Below are 16,010 nucleotides of genomic sequence, written 5' to 3' on the forward strand. Positions count from 1 at the left end.
ATAACCATGTTGAGGAATTTTGGGGAGCATCCGAGGCGCTCTAGTATTTGCCAAAGCCCTTTCCTGTCCACGGTGTCGAAGACTTTGGTGAGGTCAACAAAGGTGATGTAGAGTCCTTTGTTTTGTTCTCTGCACTTTTCTTGGAGCTGTCTGAGGGCAAAGACCATGTCAGTAGTTCCTCCGTTTGCGCGAAAGCTGAACTGTGATTCTGGGAGAACATTTTCGGCGACACTAGGTATTATTCTATTTAGGAGAATCCTCGCGAAGATTTTGCCTGCAATGGAGAGCAGCGTGATTCCCCTGTAGTTTGAGCAGTCTGATTTCTCGCCTTTGTTTTTGTACAGGGTGATGATGATGGCATCACGAAGGTCCTGAGGCAGCTTTCCTTGGTCCCAGCAGAGCTTGAAAAACTCATGCAGTTTTGCCGCCAGCCTTCCAGACCTCTGGGGGGATTCCATCCATACCTGCTGCTTTGCCACTTTTCAGTTGTTCAATTGCCTTATATGTCTCTTCCTGGGTGAGGACCTCATCCAGCTCCAGCCTTAAGGGCTGTTGAGGGAGCTGGAGCAGGGCGGATTCTTGGACTGAGCGGTTGGCATTGAAAAGAGATTGGAAGTGTTCTGACCATCGGTTGAGGATGGAGATCTTGTCGCTGAGGAGGACTTTGCCGTCTGAGCTGCGCAGCGGGCTTTGGACTTGGGGTGAGGGGCCGTACACAGCTTTTAGAGCCTCGTAAAAACCCCTGAAGTCGCCAATGTCCACGCTGAGCTGGGTTCGTTTGGCGAGGCTAGTCCAGCACTCATTTTGGATCTCCCGGAGTTTGCGCTGAAGATGGCTACATGCGCGACGGAAGGCTCGTTTCTTCTCTGGCCAGGACGGCTTTGCAAGGTGAGCCTGGTGGGCAGCTCACTTCTTTGCCAGCAGCTCCTGGATTTCCTGGCTGTTTTCGTCGAACCAGTCCTTGTTTTTCCTGGAGGAGAAGCCCAGTATCTCTTCAGTGGATTGCAGTATGGCAGTCTTCAGCTGATCACAGAGGGTTTCAGGGGACGAGTCCGTGAGGCGGATTGCATACTCAAGCTTTGCTTTGAGGTTTGCCTGGAAGTTTCCTCTCACTTCATCTGAATGCAGGTTTCCAACATTGAACCTCTTTCTGGGGGCTTTACTGTTCCTGGACTTTGGCTTGAAGTGAAGGTTGAGCTTGCAGCGAACCAGCCGATGGTCAGTGTGGCATTCCGCTCTGGGCATGACCCTGGTGTGGTGATGCCATCCAAACCTCATAACCTACTGATACTTGCCTTTCTTGATGGACCAATGTACCAGAAACTCATTGACAATCAGCAGATCACACTGCAAATAAGCAATTTAAACCCAACCTATCATGTTACTGTCCACCAAACAAATGCATATATCCAGTTTCTGGAAACATTTTTATTAAGCATAAATACATACTATTCTTTCACTGTGGGAATTATTTTGTATTGATACTTACCAACAGCCTATTTGTATCCCATATTTTCAAAGTTTTATCGAATGAGCTTGATGTAAACATGCCAGTATCACAAGGATACCACTGAACAGTCTCCACGCTAAATTTGTGTTCACGACCATGGAACCTTTTAACATACAATTTACATGTACATTATTTCTGTAATAACAAATGCACTTAAAAAAGCAAAGATAATACAGTATTAACAACATAAAAAATATTCTTACCTGCCCACTGTACAGATTGCCTTGCAGGTATACTGTAGCTTTTTTGTGGCATTCTCCAAATCATATATTGCAATAACACCATCTGATCCACCAGACAACATGCTAAAAGTATAAGCAAAATAACAATAGTGAAACTATGCAAACAACTGGACTGTGCCTGCACAACAAGTTGGAGTACATGCACACTCATTGTTTGCACTTTTGTGGATGAGGAAGTCTACTCTGTTCTGATGAGTTCACTTGTCCAATAACACCACACGGTCTCCATATATGTTAAACGATCCAGGAGTTTTCTTGGAAGGCTGATTACTTCAACTATATAAAATATATGCATAATATTCCTTTAACTTTCAGAGAGTGATGCAGCACTGAAACAGAACCTTGTGTCTATGTCAATCATCAAACACCCATCTACATCACCTCATAACACCATCAACTTGCCCCATTTTCAAACTCTGACTATCCATCTGCACTAAGGACAACTTATTGTCATCAATAAGTACCACCCATCATCTAATGAGTTTGAATGTGCTCTGCATTATCCCTCTCCAGCATATTACAAGGAAAACTTTGCAATAATTAAAAATATAAAGAGAGGAAGAACAGATATCTGATTATTATGATCAATTATTTGAATAAAATGCAAAAATCTATGTATGTGGTAGTTCCATACTGAACTTGGTGCTTTAAGGAACTTTTCCCATAGTTTCCCAAACAGTAAATACAAAATTATGAAGTAAAGTTAATTTTTTTGAGGAATATACAATAGATGGACAGTACTTACAATTTTTGCTCCACAGGATCAATATCAAGACTATTTATTCCGCTTCCATGGATTCGCTCTACATCTCTGTCACTGTTTAATTCCAGATTTAACACCCTGGAGAATAAATAAATATTTCTGCAATAAGTTTACAAAACATTTTTTTCTTCCTATTAAGATGAAAAGGAAGATAATTGAATCACTTGAGTTGAATAGATATCAAATCTCTCAGTCCTCCACTTTTATTTGTAGCATTCCCTCGTGTTCTTAATCCCAACATAAAACACTGCCACGTGACAGACATTTACCAGCAATCTCTTGTGTATGCATAATCCTAAAAAAGAAGCAAACCTTTCTTTTTAGATGCAACACACCTTAAATGCTTAACACCATTTAGGCCCCAAAGAAAATAAAATCTAACCACAAGAAAAATCAACAATCAAAACGTTTATGCTTCCACATTTCAGGAACAAAACGTTGTACATGTTGCTCACAAAATCTACAACATTCTTTTGAAAGATGGATGAAGGGGTCAAATGTTTGAAAATTACCATCCCATTCTAATCTTCCATTTTTAGAAAATAAAAATGCATTTGTACATAACTCTACTTTTTGCCACTCCATGATTATACATTTCCATAACTGAGGAACAGTTTCTTTTGGCGACTGCAACATTTTATTGTTCAGTGACCAGTATTCAATTACTCCCTTCATTCCTTTCCACACATCTGCAGGCTATGTTACAGTTAACACTCCTCCATCAACTTGCTTTCATCCTATTCAGTTCAATTTACCTTCACTTTCTTTCTTCTTTGGCTTGGCTTCGCGGACGAAGATTTATAGAGGGATTACCTTCACTAACATGGATTAAATTTTTAAACATAGGTAACATTAATTTTCAATTGATTCTTAATGCTTAAATTCTTTGTCCCCTTCTTACAACTGAGCAAATTCTCTCAATTTAAATAATTATAAAGATAAAGCAATTTAAAGTAATACTTAGTATTGACAGTGTGTAAAATAAGTAAAAATCATCCAAATTTGACAGGATTGTTATGATAAATCCCAAGAGCTTGATGTTTTAGTGAGCTTTTGTCTGTTGTTTCTTCTATTACTCAGTAAGATGAGACTGCCTGGCCTCTTTTGGTTACCTGAATATCTACATAGCTGTAATCAGATTATTCCTCTCCTGCATGCATTGTTAATTCTAAAGTCTTCAAGGTATCGGTCTTCTTTTTCTTCTTTGAACGTCCTGCGGTTAGATTACCTGTCAACAATGTCTGATAATGTTTATTCACTGATTACACTTCAGCTGTACCTCAAATCCATCATACTATTTGTCATGCTGTTTGCCTGAAATGCAGAGGTTGATGAGCAAAAATATCATGGGAAGATAAATGCTGCTCTCTCTCTTTCATTGACTCTGCCCCTTTCCCACACTCCAAGACAGAGCAATAATGTTTGCAATTTTGGCATCATATCTCACCTCATGTCCTAATATTTTTATATCACTAAGTCTGCTCACCTTCCTTTCTATAACATTGACCACACCCCCCCCCCCCCATTTTTCATTAACCAGTTTGTTAAAAAGAGAACTGCCTTTCAAGTCTTGATCAGTCAACATTATATAAGACAAGAATCTTATATAAAAATTCTCATTGAAATTAAATCTATCCACGTCGACAGCCCAAAAACAACTCATATTACTCCTCCATAAGTTGGTTGTTCTCTTCCATATTCTCAATATCCATTATTTTACTTTTGACAGCCAAGCTCTCAGTTGCTGAGGTCTATTCAGAAAATTATACTTCAACAGCAAGGTCATAGATCCTTCACGCTGACTACCGCAATCCAGTCCCATTTGCCTTTGGCTCATATCTTACCTATAGACCTGTCTAAATGTCTTTTGAACAATTGTCCCTGCTTCTACCACTTCCGCTGGCAGCTTGTTGTATATAACCATCATTCTGTGTGTGAAGGTGTCCCTGAGATCCCTTTTAAATTGTAATGATTTTTTTGTTGGACCTGTGTGGCGTTAACTCTCTCCATTTGTACTGCTTTGCGTTTCTAGTGACATCATGTAAAAACTGCTGAATTTACAGTAGTTGGACCAGAGAATGAAAGTATGGCAGAAGGCGCTGGAGCCCATGTTCCTGAATCGTGATCGTGGATATTCCAAGAGACTAACCTCCGGGTGGATTCGGCCCGCCTCACTCTCAGCGGCTCATCGCAGCCACTCCGACGAGCTGCCAAAAGGGAGAGCATTCCCGGAAAACCCTAACCATCCACATCAAAGCCCACGAACGCTTTATTATGAACCAAAGGATGAAACGGACAGGAGCATTGGAACAACGTCTGCACCAGCGGCCGCCATGTTGAGAGAAATAAACGAACGCAAAGACAAGGAAGGTGATTGGCTGCCGCATCCGTAGGCACCAATAGGCTCCTTCAATGTTGAGGGGGTGGACAAAGTGCAAAGGACTGGGGAGACTGTTGGGGTCTCAGCCATGAATAGATTACGGACGCAGATGCAAAAGATATTTGGGCTCGTGAAACATCACGTGGGTACTGATCACTTGGGGAACAAGTATTATTACATCCCTGAGCAGAAGACGTGGACAGGTGAGTGGACTGTTTCCCCCTGGGTGAGGGGACACAAGGGAATATTGTCCGAGTCCGGTGTTGGGATCACGTCAGGGAGCTTGGTTGTTGTGTTTGACGTTTCAGGCACCAAATTTACCAGACAATCGAGGGTGCTTTAATCGTACTTTGGGAAGCATTTGGTGATTTGCTCCTTCCGATCAGAAGAAAGACATGGAAAGTTTGAGTTTCCGTTCCCGGTTTTAAAATGATACTCATTGATAACTTGTGCCTTGCTGTTTCAAACACAAGTTCAAGTTCTGCGCATTCTCCTTTGACGAGGTCACTGTGGGATGGGAGCGAAAAGTTGGCGGGATCTTAACTCCGGACAAGATATTGGCGAAATTAAAAACTCACAGAAAATGCCAAGTCGTGGGCGATGGTCTTTCTGAGTTGGTTCGGAGGCATATTGGCAATCTTCATCTGAGAATGTGAGGTTCAAATCTCGTTCCCAATCACTCTTGATCCGAGCCGTGGGAGCTGAATGTAAATCCAATAAATTATTATAAATACACGATGTTAATCCACCACGAAAATAAAAAACCGTACTCTACTTTCAGATTGATTAATGATCCCTCATTTTGTGCAAGACTACACAACTTGTCTGTCTAAACCTGAATGATCTCGTTTTTGGGCCGACATTGATCCCTGATGTGAGAAATGTAACAATTTTGAAGCTTCCCTGATCCATATGTTTTGGGAGTGGCCAAATTTAGGGAGATTCTGGAAAAAAACATTCTCTAAACTTTATCAATCGATGCTTAAGATTAATTTGGAACCTTGCCTATTAATTGCTCTCTTTGACTTTTACTCGTGATTCAGATAAATTGACATCTTGGGAAAAAGTTTTCGTTTTTACCATGCTGCTCGCCAGACGTGCAATTTTACTGAAATGGAAAGATAACTCATCCCCTACTCACTCCAATCTAGGTTTAGAGAAAATTTGATATAATATCAAAGATGGAAATAGTGGGGCCCATTCTTAGAATTTTTTTATAATTGGAAGAATTAACAATTATTGTATGTTCTGATGGTTCATTGGTTATTCTCTGGTTCCATATTATTGATTTTTAAAAAATTAATTTATAAGGTAACCTTGAGTAGAAAAAGGGGATAGATTTAGTTTTACGTTGTTTTTTTCTTTTTGTTTATTCAAGTTATTTCAACGAACAGGGTTGCAAAGATCATTTCAATTAAATGTTTTTGAGGCATAAGCAATTATTGATGTAGTTTTATCTACTTTTTTCATTGGCTTTTTTGTGTGTGAAGCCAAGCCAAAGATTTGTATACAAATGAATCATCATGTAATTGTCAATTCACTATTTATGTTTGTATGCTAAACAATAAAATACTTTAAAAAGAAAAGGAGGCATATGGCAGTTAAAATGGGCAAGTATTTGTATGGACTTTTGAAATTACCACTAAGTTCTTGCAATTTCAAGTACTACCAGATGAATCACTGAAGATAGTAGTAAAATGTAGACCACTGATAGAACAGCCAGGAGCAAAAAGCAAAACTGAGGAACTCCAAAGGTCAGGCAACATCTGTGGAAGCAAAGTGAATTTTATTTCTGAACTCACTGGTACATGACATTGAGAAACTTGGAGATTAAAATGTATTTAATGTCTCAAAATAAACTGCCTCCAAAATCCTTAAAAACCACCCCTTCGGATTCTTGAACAAGAGGGAATAACTATACTAATTTAGGATTTGTAGGCTTGTTATTGCGGAGATTGGGCCAGCATATCGCGCAGCAGTAGACGCTGACAGAGATCTCTAAGGCGACTCCCAAGACAAGGAACTGGAGGGGGTAAAAGCTGGAGCAGTACAAGACCATCAACCCAGCTAACAGATCAATAACAGGCTGGGGAAGAAGGGTATTCCCATGCAAGAATGTTCCTGCCCGCTATTGTTAATTCATGCAGCTGATTGTCAGCCAATCAAACAAACAGCAGGAACTCCAACTGTATAAAAGCCTCAATAAATCTCAGAGCTTAACCTCCCACAAAGCAAGGTTTTGTGTGTGTGTGTGTTTCTCTGTTGCAGTCTGCTACAACTGCATATTTACATCTTCATTTGAGCAGCTTGATTAGTTCCTGATGTTTGCAGTGTACAATTACTGGTAATGAAATTCCTAAGCATGGTCTGCAGTAAAAAGAATCTTAGCATTGTATGTGAGGCCATATCTGTATTTTGACCATACATTTGAATTTTACACTTGTACCATTGGGCCTGATAGGTACCACAGTTTCTTGGTGTTCATCCTTTTGCTAACTTTATCCAGCTGCTCAATGATGTAATGACCCAGGCACCAGGGAAGCAAGATATCATCTTGGAATTGCATGTGTAACCACAGGAATGTCTGTCTGTACCCCTTGTTGAATCACCTATAACTGTTGCTGTTAACCCATTTCCAACTATCTGATTTGTCTGTGATGTGATGTGGACTCCCTTTGCTTCTCTAGCCCTGAAGTTTCAATCTTCGCCAATTTTTAGCACTGTTCAGAGGGTCTGGTGATGCCAGTGAAAAAAATGAGCATGTATTTTTGTTTAACAAAGGTATTTGGAGGTATAATGACTCAAATAACTAATTTTAAAGATGTGAAATGAATGGGAGAATAGATCACAAAGGAATCTCTCAGTGAGAGTGAAAAGAGCTACAGTAACTTACCCCAGTTTAGACCTTGTGTTTTTTGCCCCTAGCTTTCCACAATGCTGTTGTTCTTGTCTAAATAAATAGCATCATACCCTCTTATGCTTTATCTGCCAAATTTGTATTGCGACCCATCTATATATATTTTTTGTGGCCTCTCTTTATTGTGTTCTCTACTTTTCTGCAGTCTTCATATTGTGTAAAAATAAACATTAATTCATTACACTTGAGCACTTTGTCAAAATTACTGCTGCAGATTGCTATGCTAATACCCTTGTATTGACCCCAGAGTCATTCTTTCTTTTTCAATCTTTTTATTAATCATATTATAGGTAAATAATACATGAGGAGAATAGGAGTACATAATCAAGAAGGAAAAAAAATACTGTATGAGATCATAGGATATAATATATTGCATTACGCCAAAATTAACAAATCTGTTCTCATCTCCTCAAACTGAAATCTTAAAATTTTAATTATATAAATATTATCTAAGAAAAACAAACAAACAAACAAAATGACTGGGCAGCAATCCTGAGAATTTATTAGTAAAACTTAATTTTCCAGTCTTCACCAATCAAAGGAAAAGAAATAAAATTAAATATAGTCCAGAAGGGAAAATAATTATACTATTTCATGTGGAAATAATTTATGAAAGGTCCCAAGTCTCTTCAAATTTAACAAAGTATCAAATATACAACTCCTAACTTTCTCTAAATGTAAACATGACATAATTTGAGAGAACCATTAAGTCAAAGTAGGTAGATTAGAACCTTTCCATTTAAAGCTCTTCTAGCCAACATGTAGAAAAAGCTACAACCTGATGTGTGGAAGTGGGAACTCGTCTCACTTCTGGAACTATTGTGACAGATTATTTATATTTTACATTGTATATGTTTTAAAGGAGATGAATTGTGGCAGTTTGTTTTTAGTCTAGGTCACATACAAACACTTCAAAACAGACCTCTTTTAAAATGCCAGATCTCTGCTCAAGTCTCTGAGTGCCTTTACAAAAACTTTGAAGAATGCCTATAAGAACTTCACAAGTAGATGTTAAATGGACATGCTGTGGAGTAATGGATTATTGTTTTGGAAATCAACAGATGAACAAACGGAAGATTAGGTCCAGAGCCGCAGTCTGCCTGAGTGCAGTTGGCTGCTCTATGAAGATCATGTGGTTTTTGTGTGTATGTGTGTATGAGAGAGAGAGAGTGACAGGATTCATTTCTACAGTTCCGCAGCAGCTGGAACTGGAATATGACAAGCTGGCAAACTTGTGGAAAAACACCATTTTGAAGATGGTGTTCATAGTTCAGCCTGGTCAAAGCCCTTGTGGTCCATACAAGAGGAGATGGCTGGCTGTATTATGTTTCTCTTGAAATAAGGGAAACAGAAAAGGAACTCTGTGGTGACCTGAAAGAAAGAGGTTATCATCTGGAAAACCTTGATGGGACAAGTTTCTTCAGCAAGACACTGAAGTGGCTGATCTGAAGGAAGCAGTTGTGGGTGTCCAGCAAGAAATAAATCTCTCTCTGAAAAGTGACAAGAACCTTCCTGAGCAGTAACCATTTACCTTTCAAGCACCAAAACCTGGTGAAATTCATAAATGTTAAATTCTGTGCATCATATAAGAATTGCCTGCAACCAGTGAATTTGGAGGAGTGAGAAGTGAGATTGGACTGTGAATCAAAGAACTTTCTGAACGTACACACACATTATATACACGTGCGCTTAGAATTAGAGGACAGTTAAGTTAATAGTAATAAATTAAAGTTTGATTCTGTTTTCATGTTTAAAGATAATTAAAAGCAACTTTTGTTTAAGTAACCATTTGTCTTGGTGAATTTCTATTGCTACTGGGTTTTGGGGTCCTCTGAGCTCATAACACTATCATTCCAAAAAGAGGAGTCAATGGGTTAGGTTGCAAACTGATATCCAGTATAGCTGACAAAATCTTAAAAATATCTATCCAATACCTCTCCAACATGGGGGATGATCAAAACAAACGAGTTAGAGAAGCCACTTCTGATTTCCATCTTTCACAAATAGGATGAATGTTAGAAAAATTTGGGCCAATTTGTCTTTCGATATATGAGCCCATTATATCACTTTAAACTGTATCAAAGAATGACGAGCACATATTGAAGATCTATTAACCAATCAAAAAATCTTCTCCCATGATTCCTCTGGAAGATGTAACTGAAGTTTCTCTTCCCAAGGACTTTTAATTTTGTCATTAGAATTTGATTGCAATTTTAATATCAGAGTCATTCTTTTTCAGTTTGAAAAATGACTCTCTTGTGCCTGGTCTTTGTTTCCAATTATTAGATAATACTCTATTCATACCAATAAGTTCTCATCAACATGAGACCTATTTTTTTGTATGTTTTGGCAGTGATCTTAAGCACGATATCCCCTACACCTTCATTTTTCCACTCCATTTCCTTCGCTCTTCCAACCAGAATGCATCTTTCTCAGCCAGCTGCCTCTTTCCCCCATCACTCCCCTTGGGTCTTTCTTCCCCCCTCCGACTTGCATTCACCTATCTTCACCCAGTCTGCGTCTCGTTTTCCCCCCCACCCCAACTTATCAGTTCCTGATAAAGGCTTTCCTTGGACACTGGCCCACCGAGTTCCTGCAGCAGTTATGATTCTTGATCTCCATACTTTGTTCTGACCCATTATGTCATCAGTGAATTTGTAGATTGTGTTGGAGCCAAACTTGGCTATGACATCATGCACTTTTATTGATGGTCGTGAGGAGATGGATGATGTTATCAATCTGCACTGAGAAATCAAAGATCCAGTTGCCTGAATTTGAATACATTTTTCTGAAATTATGGTGTGAAATGCTAATTTGTACTTGATGAAAGAGAGCTGATTGTTGCTGTTCTTGTGATCCATGTGATCTATTACAGGATGATGAGCCAGTGAGATGGAATCTGCCATTGAGCCATTGTTCTGATAGGTGAATTTATATCACCTAATGAATGCTGTTTTTCTCTCTTTATCAAGTTCTTTTTAAATACCCTTTGCTGATTTCTTAGTTTGCTGAAATATTATGCTTATTGCTGCTCTTGGTATATTCATCAACTTTGTGATTTTAGTTTGCCATTGAGAGATCATGTCTCCCATGGAGTCTTTTTTAAAAAAAAGTCTCATCAAAAAACAAGAGCTATTATTTTTATTTAAATTTCTGCTGCTGCTTATCTAACTGTTCAACCTGGGATTAGTTTTTGCTGCAGATACATTCAGTCCAAACTCTAACAATGAATTGCTGATCATGAAGAACAAAATCCCTGATTCATACACACTTCCAAGTGGTAAATAAAACAATGAACATGAGAAAAAGCACCAATGTCACATTCGTTCCATAGCATTAGTAAAGCTCAGGGAAATGTAGATCATCCCTTGTATCTCAGCTCAACTATTGTGACTTATTTAGGCTTGATAAAGAATAACCTGAGAATTGGAAAAGCTTCTGTCACCTTTGGCAAACATGCATGTCTGGAACAATGGACTCTGAACACAAGATATCCACCTGTCTTTTGTATTCCCCTTCAGCAAGTAGGAATGGAATTGAAAAACTTCTACTTTAACTATCTAAAAAAAATAGTTCCAATATTATTTAATATAAACAGGTTCTACTGGTTGCTTTTATTTTTGTCAGAGATGTGCAGAATGCTTACTTTAATTTGAATGGCTCATTTACAAGGTTTCAAGAAATTCACCATTCTCAATGGTCACTACAAAAATGTGATCCACAAATGCTCAGTCTGGTGTAACAGATCAATGCTGGTTCAATTATTGTAGTATCCAAGATGAGATCTGCAGGAAGAAGTGCGTGCTCCATCTGACAAATTTGTTTTTACCCACCTTTAGAAAGATTTGCTCTTCCAGGTTCTCATTAATCTTTTAAATGCATGATTAAAAACATAACCAGAAGCTTGCCAAACAATTCGATTTAATTATGAATTGCAGTGATTAGCTCCTAACTCCTTTCACACTGACACCTTGTCAGGCATCATCAGAAGCAGGGGAGATAATGTAATCCCCAGTGTCTGATGACGCCTACTTGTCGATTAGCCCAGTGTGAAAGGGACATAGGGTATCCTGGGATAAAGGAGTGACACGTTGATTATGTTTTTCCTTGAGTGCATGAATGTGAAGGAAACAAAAGATAAAAAATAAAGTATAAACTCTGCCAACCTATATAAACCTTTATAAATGTCTAAAGGACTGTGGGAATGTTACAATGGGAGAGAGAGAGATGGCAGATCTGCCATCCCAGGATTCCCTATGGCAGAGAAACCTCTCCATGAGTGCACCGTGCATATGCTGCATGGAATTCTGGGAGGGCAGGACCGCCATGACTATTCCCCATGGTCTTTATAAATTGTGAACTATTGCCACTTGGACTTATCCGCAGTGTTTATAAATTGTGCGGCTATACTTTTCCATAGTATTTTATAAAATTATAAAGGTTTATGTAGGTTGGCACAACAACAGGGGCTGAAGGGCTCATTCTGTGCTGTACATAATGCTTAATTATGTTATAATTAGGCATGATTAATTTTGTTTAAATGCAAGATCATAATACATTGATCTGGATTAGGGTAGGTCCACCATTAGGGTGCATCACTCAGACATCACCGGTGGAGGATAGAATCCCCGGGGATGCCTTGTGATGAGTGAGAAAGGACACAGAGAACGGTTAACAGTGGTCCAGTGTGAAAGACATAAACGGCTTCCTTAACCAGGACACTGAACTGCCAATTTACTGGGATGCCAGTGTGAAAAGGGCTACTGTTATAATGTAGTAAATACAGCAGCTGGTATGCCCACAAGAATTCTGACAAACAACATAGGAATTACCATATGCAGTTCTATTCATAATGTTTGGGACAGACACTTTTTTTTCCTTTATTTGCCCATGTGCTCCACGGTTTTAAATTTGTAATCAAACAATTCACATGTAATTAAATTTTACATTCCAAATTTTATTTGAGGTGTTTTGTATACATTTTGGTTTGACCATGAAGAAATTACAGCACATTTTATACATTGTAGTTCCCTCATTACAGGGCATTTTGGGTCGTTTGATTTTATAGATGATTGTTTAATTGCTTCATTGGAACAGGTATAAGAGAAGTAGGCTTGCTTCTAAGCTTTTGATCACCTTTGGAGTCTGTAGTTGCCATTTTTCAACATGACAACCAGAATTGTGGCAATGAAAGTCAAAGAAGCCATTATGAGGCCTACCGAATACATAAAAAAATTTTTGTTGCACGAAGTGTAAAGAAAACAGGTTTTTTTTTAAACTAAAAATAGACTTACAACAGAACTGTTCAAAGTATCTTCCCACCCTGTTTCGTATCCATACATTTCCATCACTGTACATGGTCACATTCATTTTTTTTCACACCATTACCACTACCGAGGCATTTTGTCTCTTCTCACCCCTCTGTTGTTTGAAGGGCTGTTCCTCAGTCTCAGTCCCTCAATGTGCTGTGGCCCCTTGGGTAGTGGGTGGGGTAGTGGAACACCCCCCCCCATTGAAAATGGCTAGTTTTTAGCAACGTGCTTTAACACCAAGGCAGTACATGTCCTCAACAAAGTTGAAACTAAATGCATAGATAACCATTGCTTTTCTTTTATTTTTGGAAGGTATGTTGCAAGTATTATTAAATCATGATTTGTAATGTTATAGTGAAAGGGTGAAGAATAATATTTTTAGCAGCATTATTTTTGTCATTGGTTGAAATGTTCGCAGAGGAAGAAACCTGCATGCTGTTTCAATGCAGAGACTGTCCAGGAGATGGCACTAATTTTTTAATATGCATCGCAAGGAAAAATCTTAGACGCTGGGAGTTGGAAATTTAATAAGAAAAGCTGAATTTTTCCTTTCAGAGCAAAATTTGTTCCCCATCCCTAACTGGCTTTCTCTGTTAACAGTCCTTCTGGTGAAGATGCTGCTGCAGAGCTTTTGAATAGGAATGTCCCAAATGTAAACCCAGCAAAGAAAATAGAGCATAATTTTTATTTCAAAGTCAAGATGATATGTGAATATGTGGTGGTATCTTAAATTTAAATTAAATTTTTTAAAACTGTACTCATAACAGGCCATTTCATCCCATGAGTCCTCGCCACCCATTACACCCAATTAACCTGCAATCACCAGTACTTTCCAAACGGCGGGAGGATTCACCAGGGAAAATCCACATAGACATGGGGAGAATGTAAAATTTCATTACAGACAGCATGGAATTTAAACCATAGTCCCAATCACTGGCGCTGTAAAGGTGTTGAGCTAACCGCTACACCAACTAGGTATTCATCACGCACCTCTTTGCTTTGGGAGGGTATTGTCGTAACTGCCTCTGTGAGTATCTATAAAATGGATTATAGGTGGTGCATACTGCAATCAGTAATATAGTGATGGAGGAGGAAAATGTTTAGGAATGGCAATAACGGGTTGCTTTGTCCTGGATGGTGCTGAGGTTTTTGAATTGTTGGAGCTAAATTAATTCAGCAAGTGGAAAATTCAGATATGATGATAAGACTTTGTGAAATTAGAGATAGAGTCACCAGCCCTGCATTGATGTGACTGGTTTATAGGAATTGTTTTCATATGATTTATATCTTAATTCACAGAGCCTGTGCTATCAACCATCTATTTTTCTCATTTCATTTTATTCTCCCTATGTTTCACTCCATTACCCTATCTTCACTACCTCCTTATTCTATCACTCACCACAAAATTTGAGTGAAAATTAGAAGAAATTGTTGAACTTGGCCATGAGTTTAGAATTGTACAGTCACACTCAAAAGAACCCACTGGTTTTGGAATTTTACAACCTTCTGAAATCAGCTCGAAGTTCAACAATTTCAGGACATAAACGTAGTTCCCATGGAGAGCAGCTGTTGGTGGTGATTCTGTTATTTATATTTGCACCATCCCTAGCTTGCCTTTTCTTTGATTCCTGCGTGAACAGACTGCTTCTGGTCTGCATTATCATTCCTTATTAAATCAATGTTACCAACTACTATTCCAACATACCTCCTCCCATTCCTTGACTCCAAACCTATTTTGAGCTCTGAAAGGTCATTGACATGAAGCCTCTAACTACTTTTAGGTTTTCCAATGTTTTCTCATTACATTTATTTGTAAAGCTTGCATCTGGTACATTTAAAGCATAGTTGGTCAATTGTCTCCACATGTGGAAGGACAAATGTATTGAGCAACAACATAAATGACCAAACCAACAACCAATGGAGTTCAAATCCCATTTGACAGCTGGTGAATTTAAATAATGTTAATTAAATAAATTATGGTTTCTGTATGATGAACAAGAAACTAAAAATCCATTAAAAATCCTTCAGGGCAAGATTTCCTCCATCCCTGCCTGAAGTAGTTCTTATCTGTTTCCAGACCCAAAGCAAGATGGATGTTTCTTGAAATAGTCATGGGAAACTGTAGATGCTTCAGAGCTGCAGGATTTTGACCTTAAACATCAACAGTCAATTTCCTTCTATAGATGCTGCCTGATCCACCGAGTTCCTCGAGGCGTTTGTCTTTTGCAGAGGACACTAAATGGTGTCTTTGTTAATGGATTCACATCCTGTAAAAGAGAGAATACATATTCCTACTTAATATTATTTAGAACTTTTCCTGGAGATGGTGGTACATGTTGGTCGTGCTAATAGCACTTGTATGTACAGGGAGATCCCGACCTACCATGTTCTAAATTTTTTTTAGAATTTTTCAATATTTCAAAGTTACGGTGATCAGAATCCTTTTTGAATAAACATAAGTCTGTGTCTACCTGTATCAACGTGGTTGCTTTTCCTTCTCTGAAGGAAATGCTTCCATCCAATTACCGCACACAGATCGCGCCATCACTCCCTCCTGGACATTATCATTTCAATGTTCCTCTTGTTGTGATGTCAAGGAAACATGCTTTGACAGACCCAACGCTGTTTTTTTAAAATAAAGGTGATTTGGAATGCATGCAGATTGTCATCGCTGGGGAGGGAGTGAGATTGAAAAGAGGGAGAGAATGACGGCAATCTGTGCATGTGTTCCAAATCACAACGTAGGTTGAGAGGTGACGCCGCTGCCCAAGTTGCCCAGTGGAACCTTGGCCTCTCCGCAACAGCAGGGACATCAGCCTCCCGGCTGGGACAGGATGTAATGGTATCTGTACCAGGTAGACCCCAACTTATGATCATTTCTACTTG

The 16,010-nt window shown here is 38.8% G+C and overlaps 2 protein-coding genes across 4 annotated transcripts in view; one reads left to right on the forward strand and one right to left on the reverse strand.

The window, feature by feature from the left end:
* ercc8 (excision repair cross-complementation group 8) overlaps nt 1-4,867 on the reverse strand; it is a 52,007-nt gene extending 47,140 nt beyond the window's left edge. The window contains exons 1-4 of one of the 2 annotated variants that reach the window (XM_069924466.1): nt 4,665-4,867; nt 2,498-2,593; nt 1,714-1,815; nt 1,490-1,613 (exon numbers count right to left, since the gene is read on the reverse strand). In XM_069924466.1, coding sequence (XP_069780567.1) covers nt 1,490-1,613; nt 1,714-1,815; nt 2,498-2,593; nt 4,665-4,741 — 399 coding nt within the window. In that variant the 5' untranslated portion in view covers nt 4,742-4,867. The remainder of the gene's footprint in view (nt 1-1,489; nt 1,614-1,713; nt 1,816-2,497; nt 2,594-4,664) is intronic. The other variant, XM_069924465.1, reaches the window with a different exon arrangement.
* ndufaf2 (NADH:ubiquinone oxidoreductase complex assembly factor 2) overlaps nt 4,762-16,010 on the forward strand; it is a 118,649-nt gene continuing 107,400 nt past the window's right edge. Inside the window, exon 1 of one of the 2 annotated variants that reach the window (XM_069924467.1) lies at nt 4,762-5,098. In XM_069924467.1, the coding sequence (XP_069780568.1) occupies nt 4,984-5,098 (115 nt within the window). In that variant the 5' untranslated portion in view covers nt 4,762-4,983. The remainder of the gene's footprint in view (nt 5,099-16,010) is intronic. The other variant, XM_069924469.1, reaches the window with a different exon arrangement.

The sequence above is a fragment of the Narcine bancroftii genome, chromosome 3 (genome assembly GCF_036971445.1).
Source record: "Narcine bancroftii isolate sNarBan1 chromosome 3, sNarBan1.hap1, whole genome shotgun sequence".
NCBI classification, from domain to species: Eukaryota; Metazoa; Chordata; class Chondrichthyes; order Torpediniformes; family Narcinidae; genus Narcine; species Narcine bancroftii.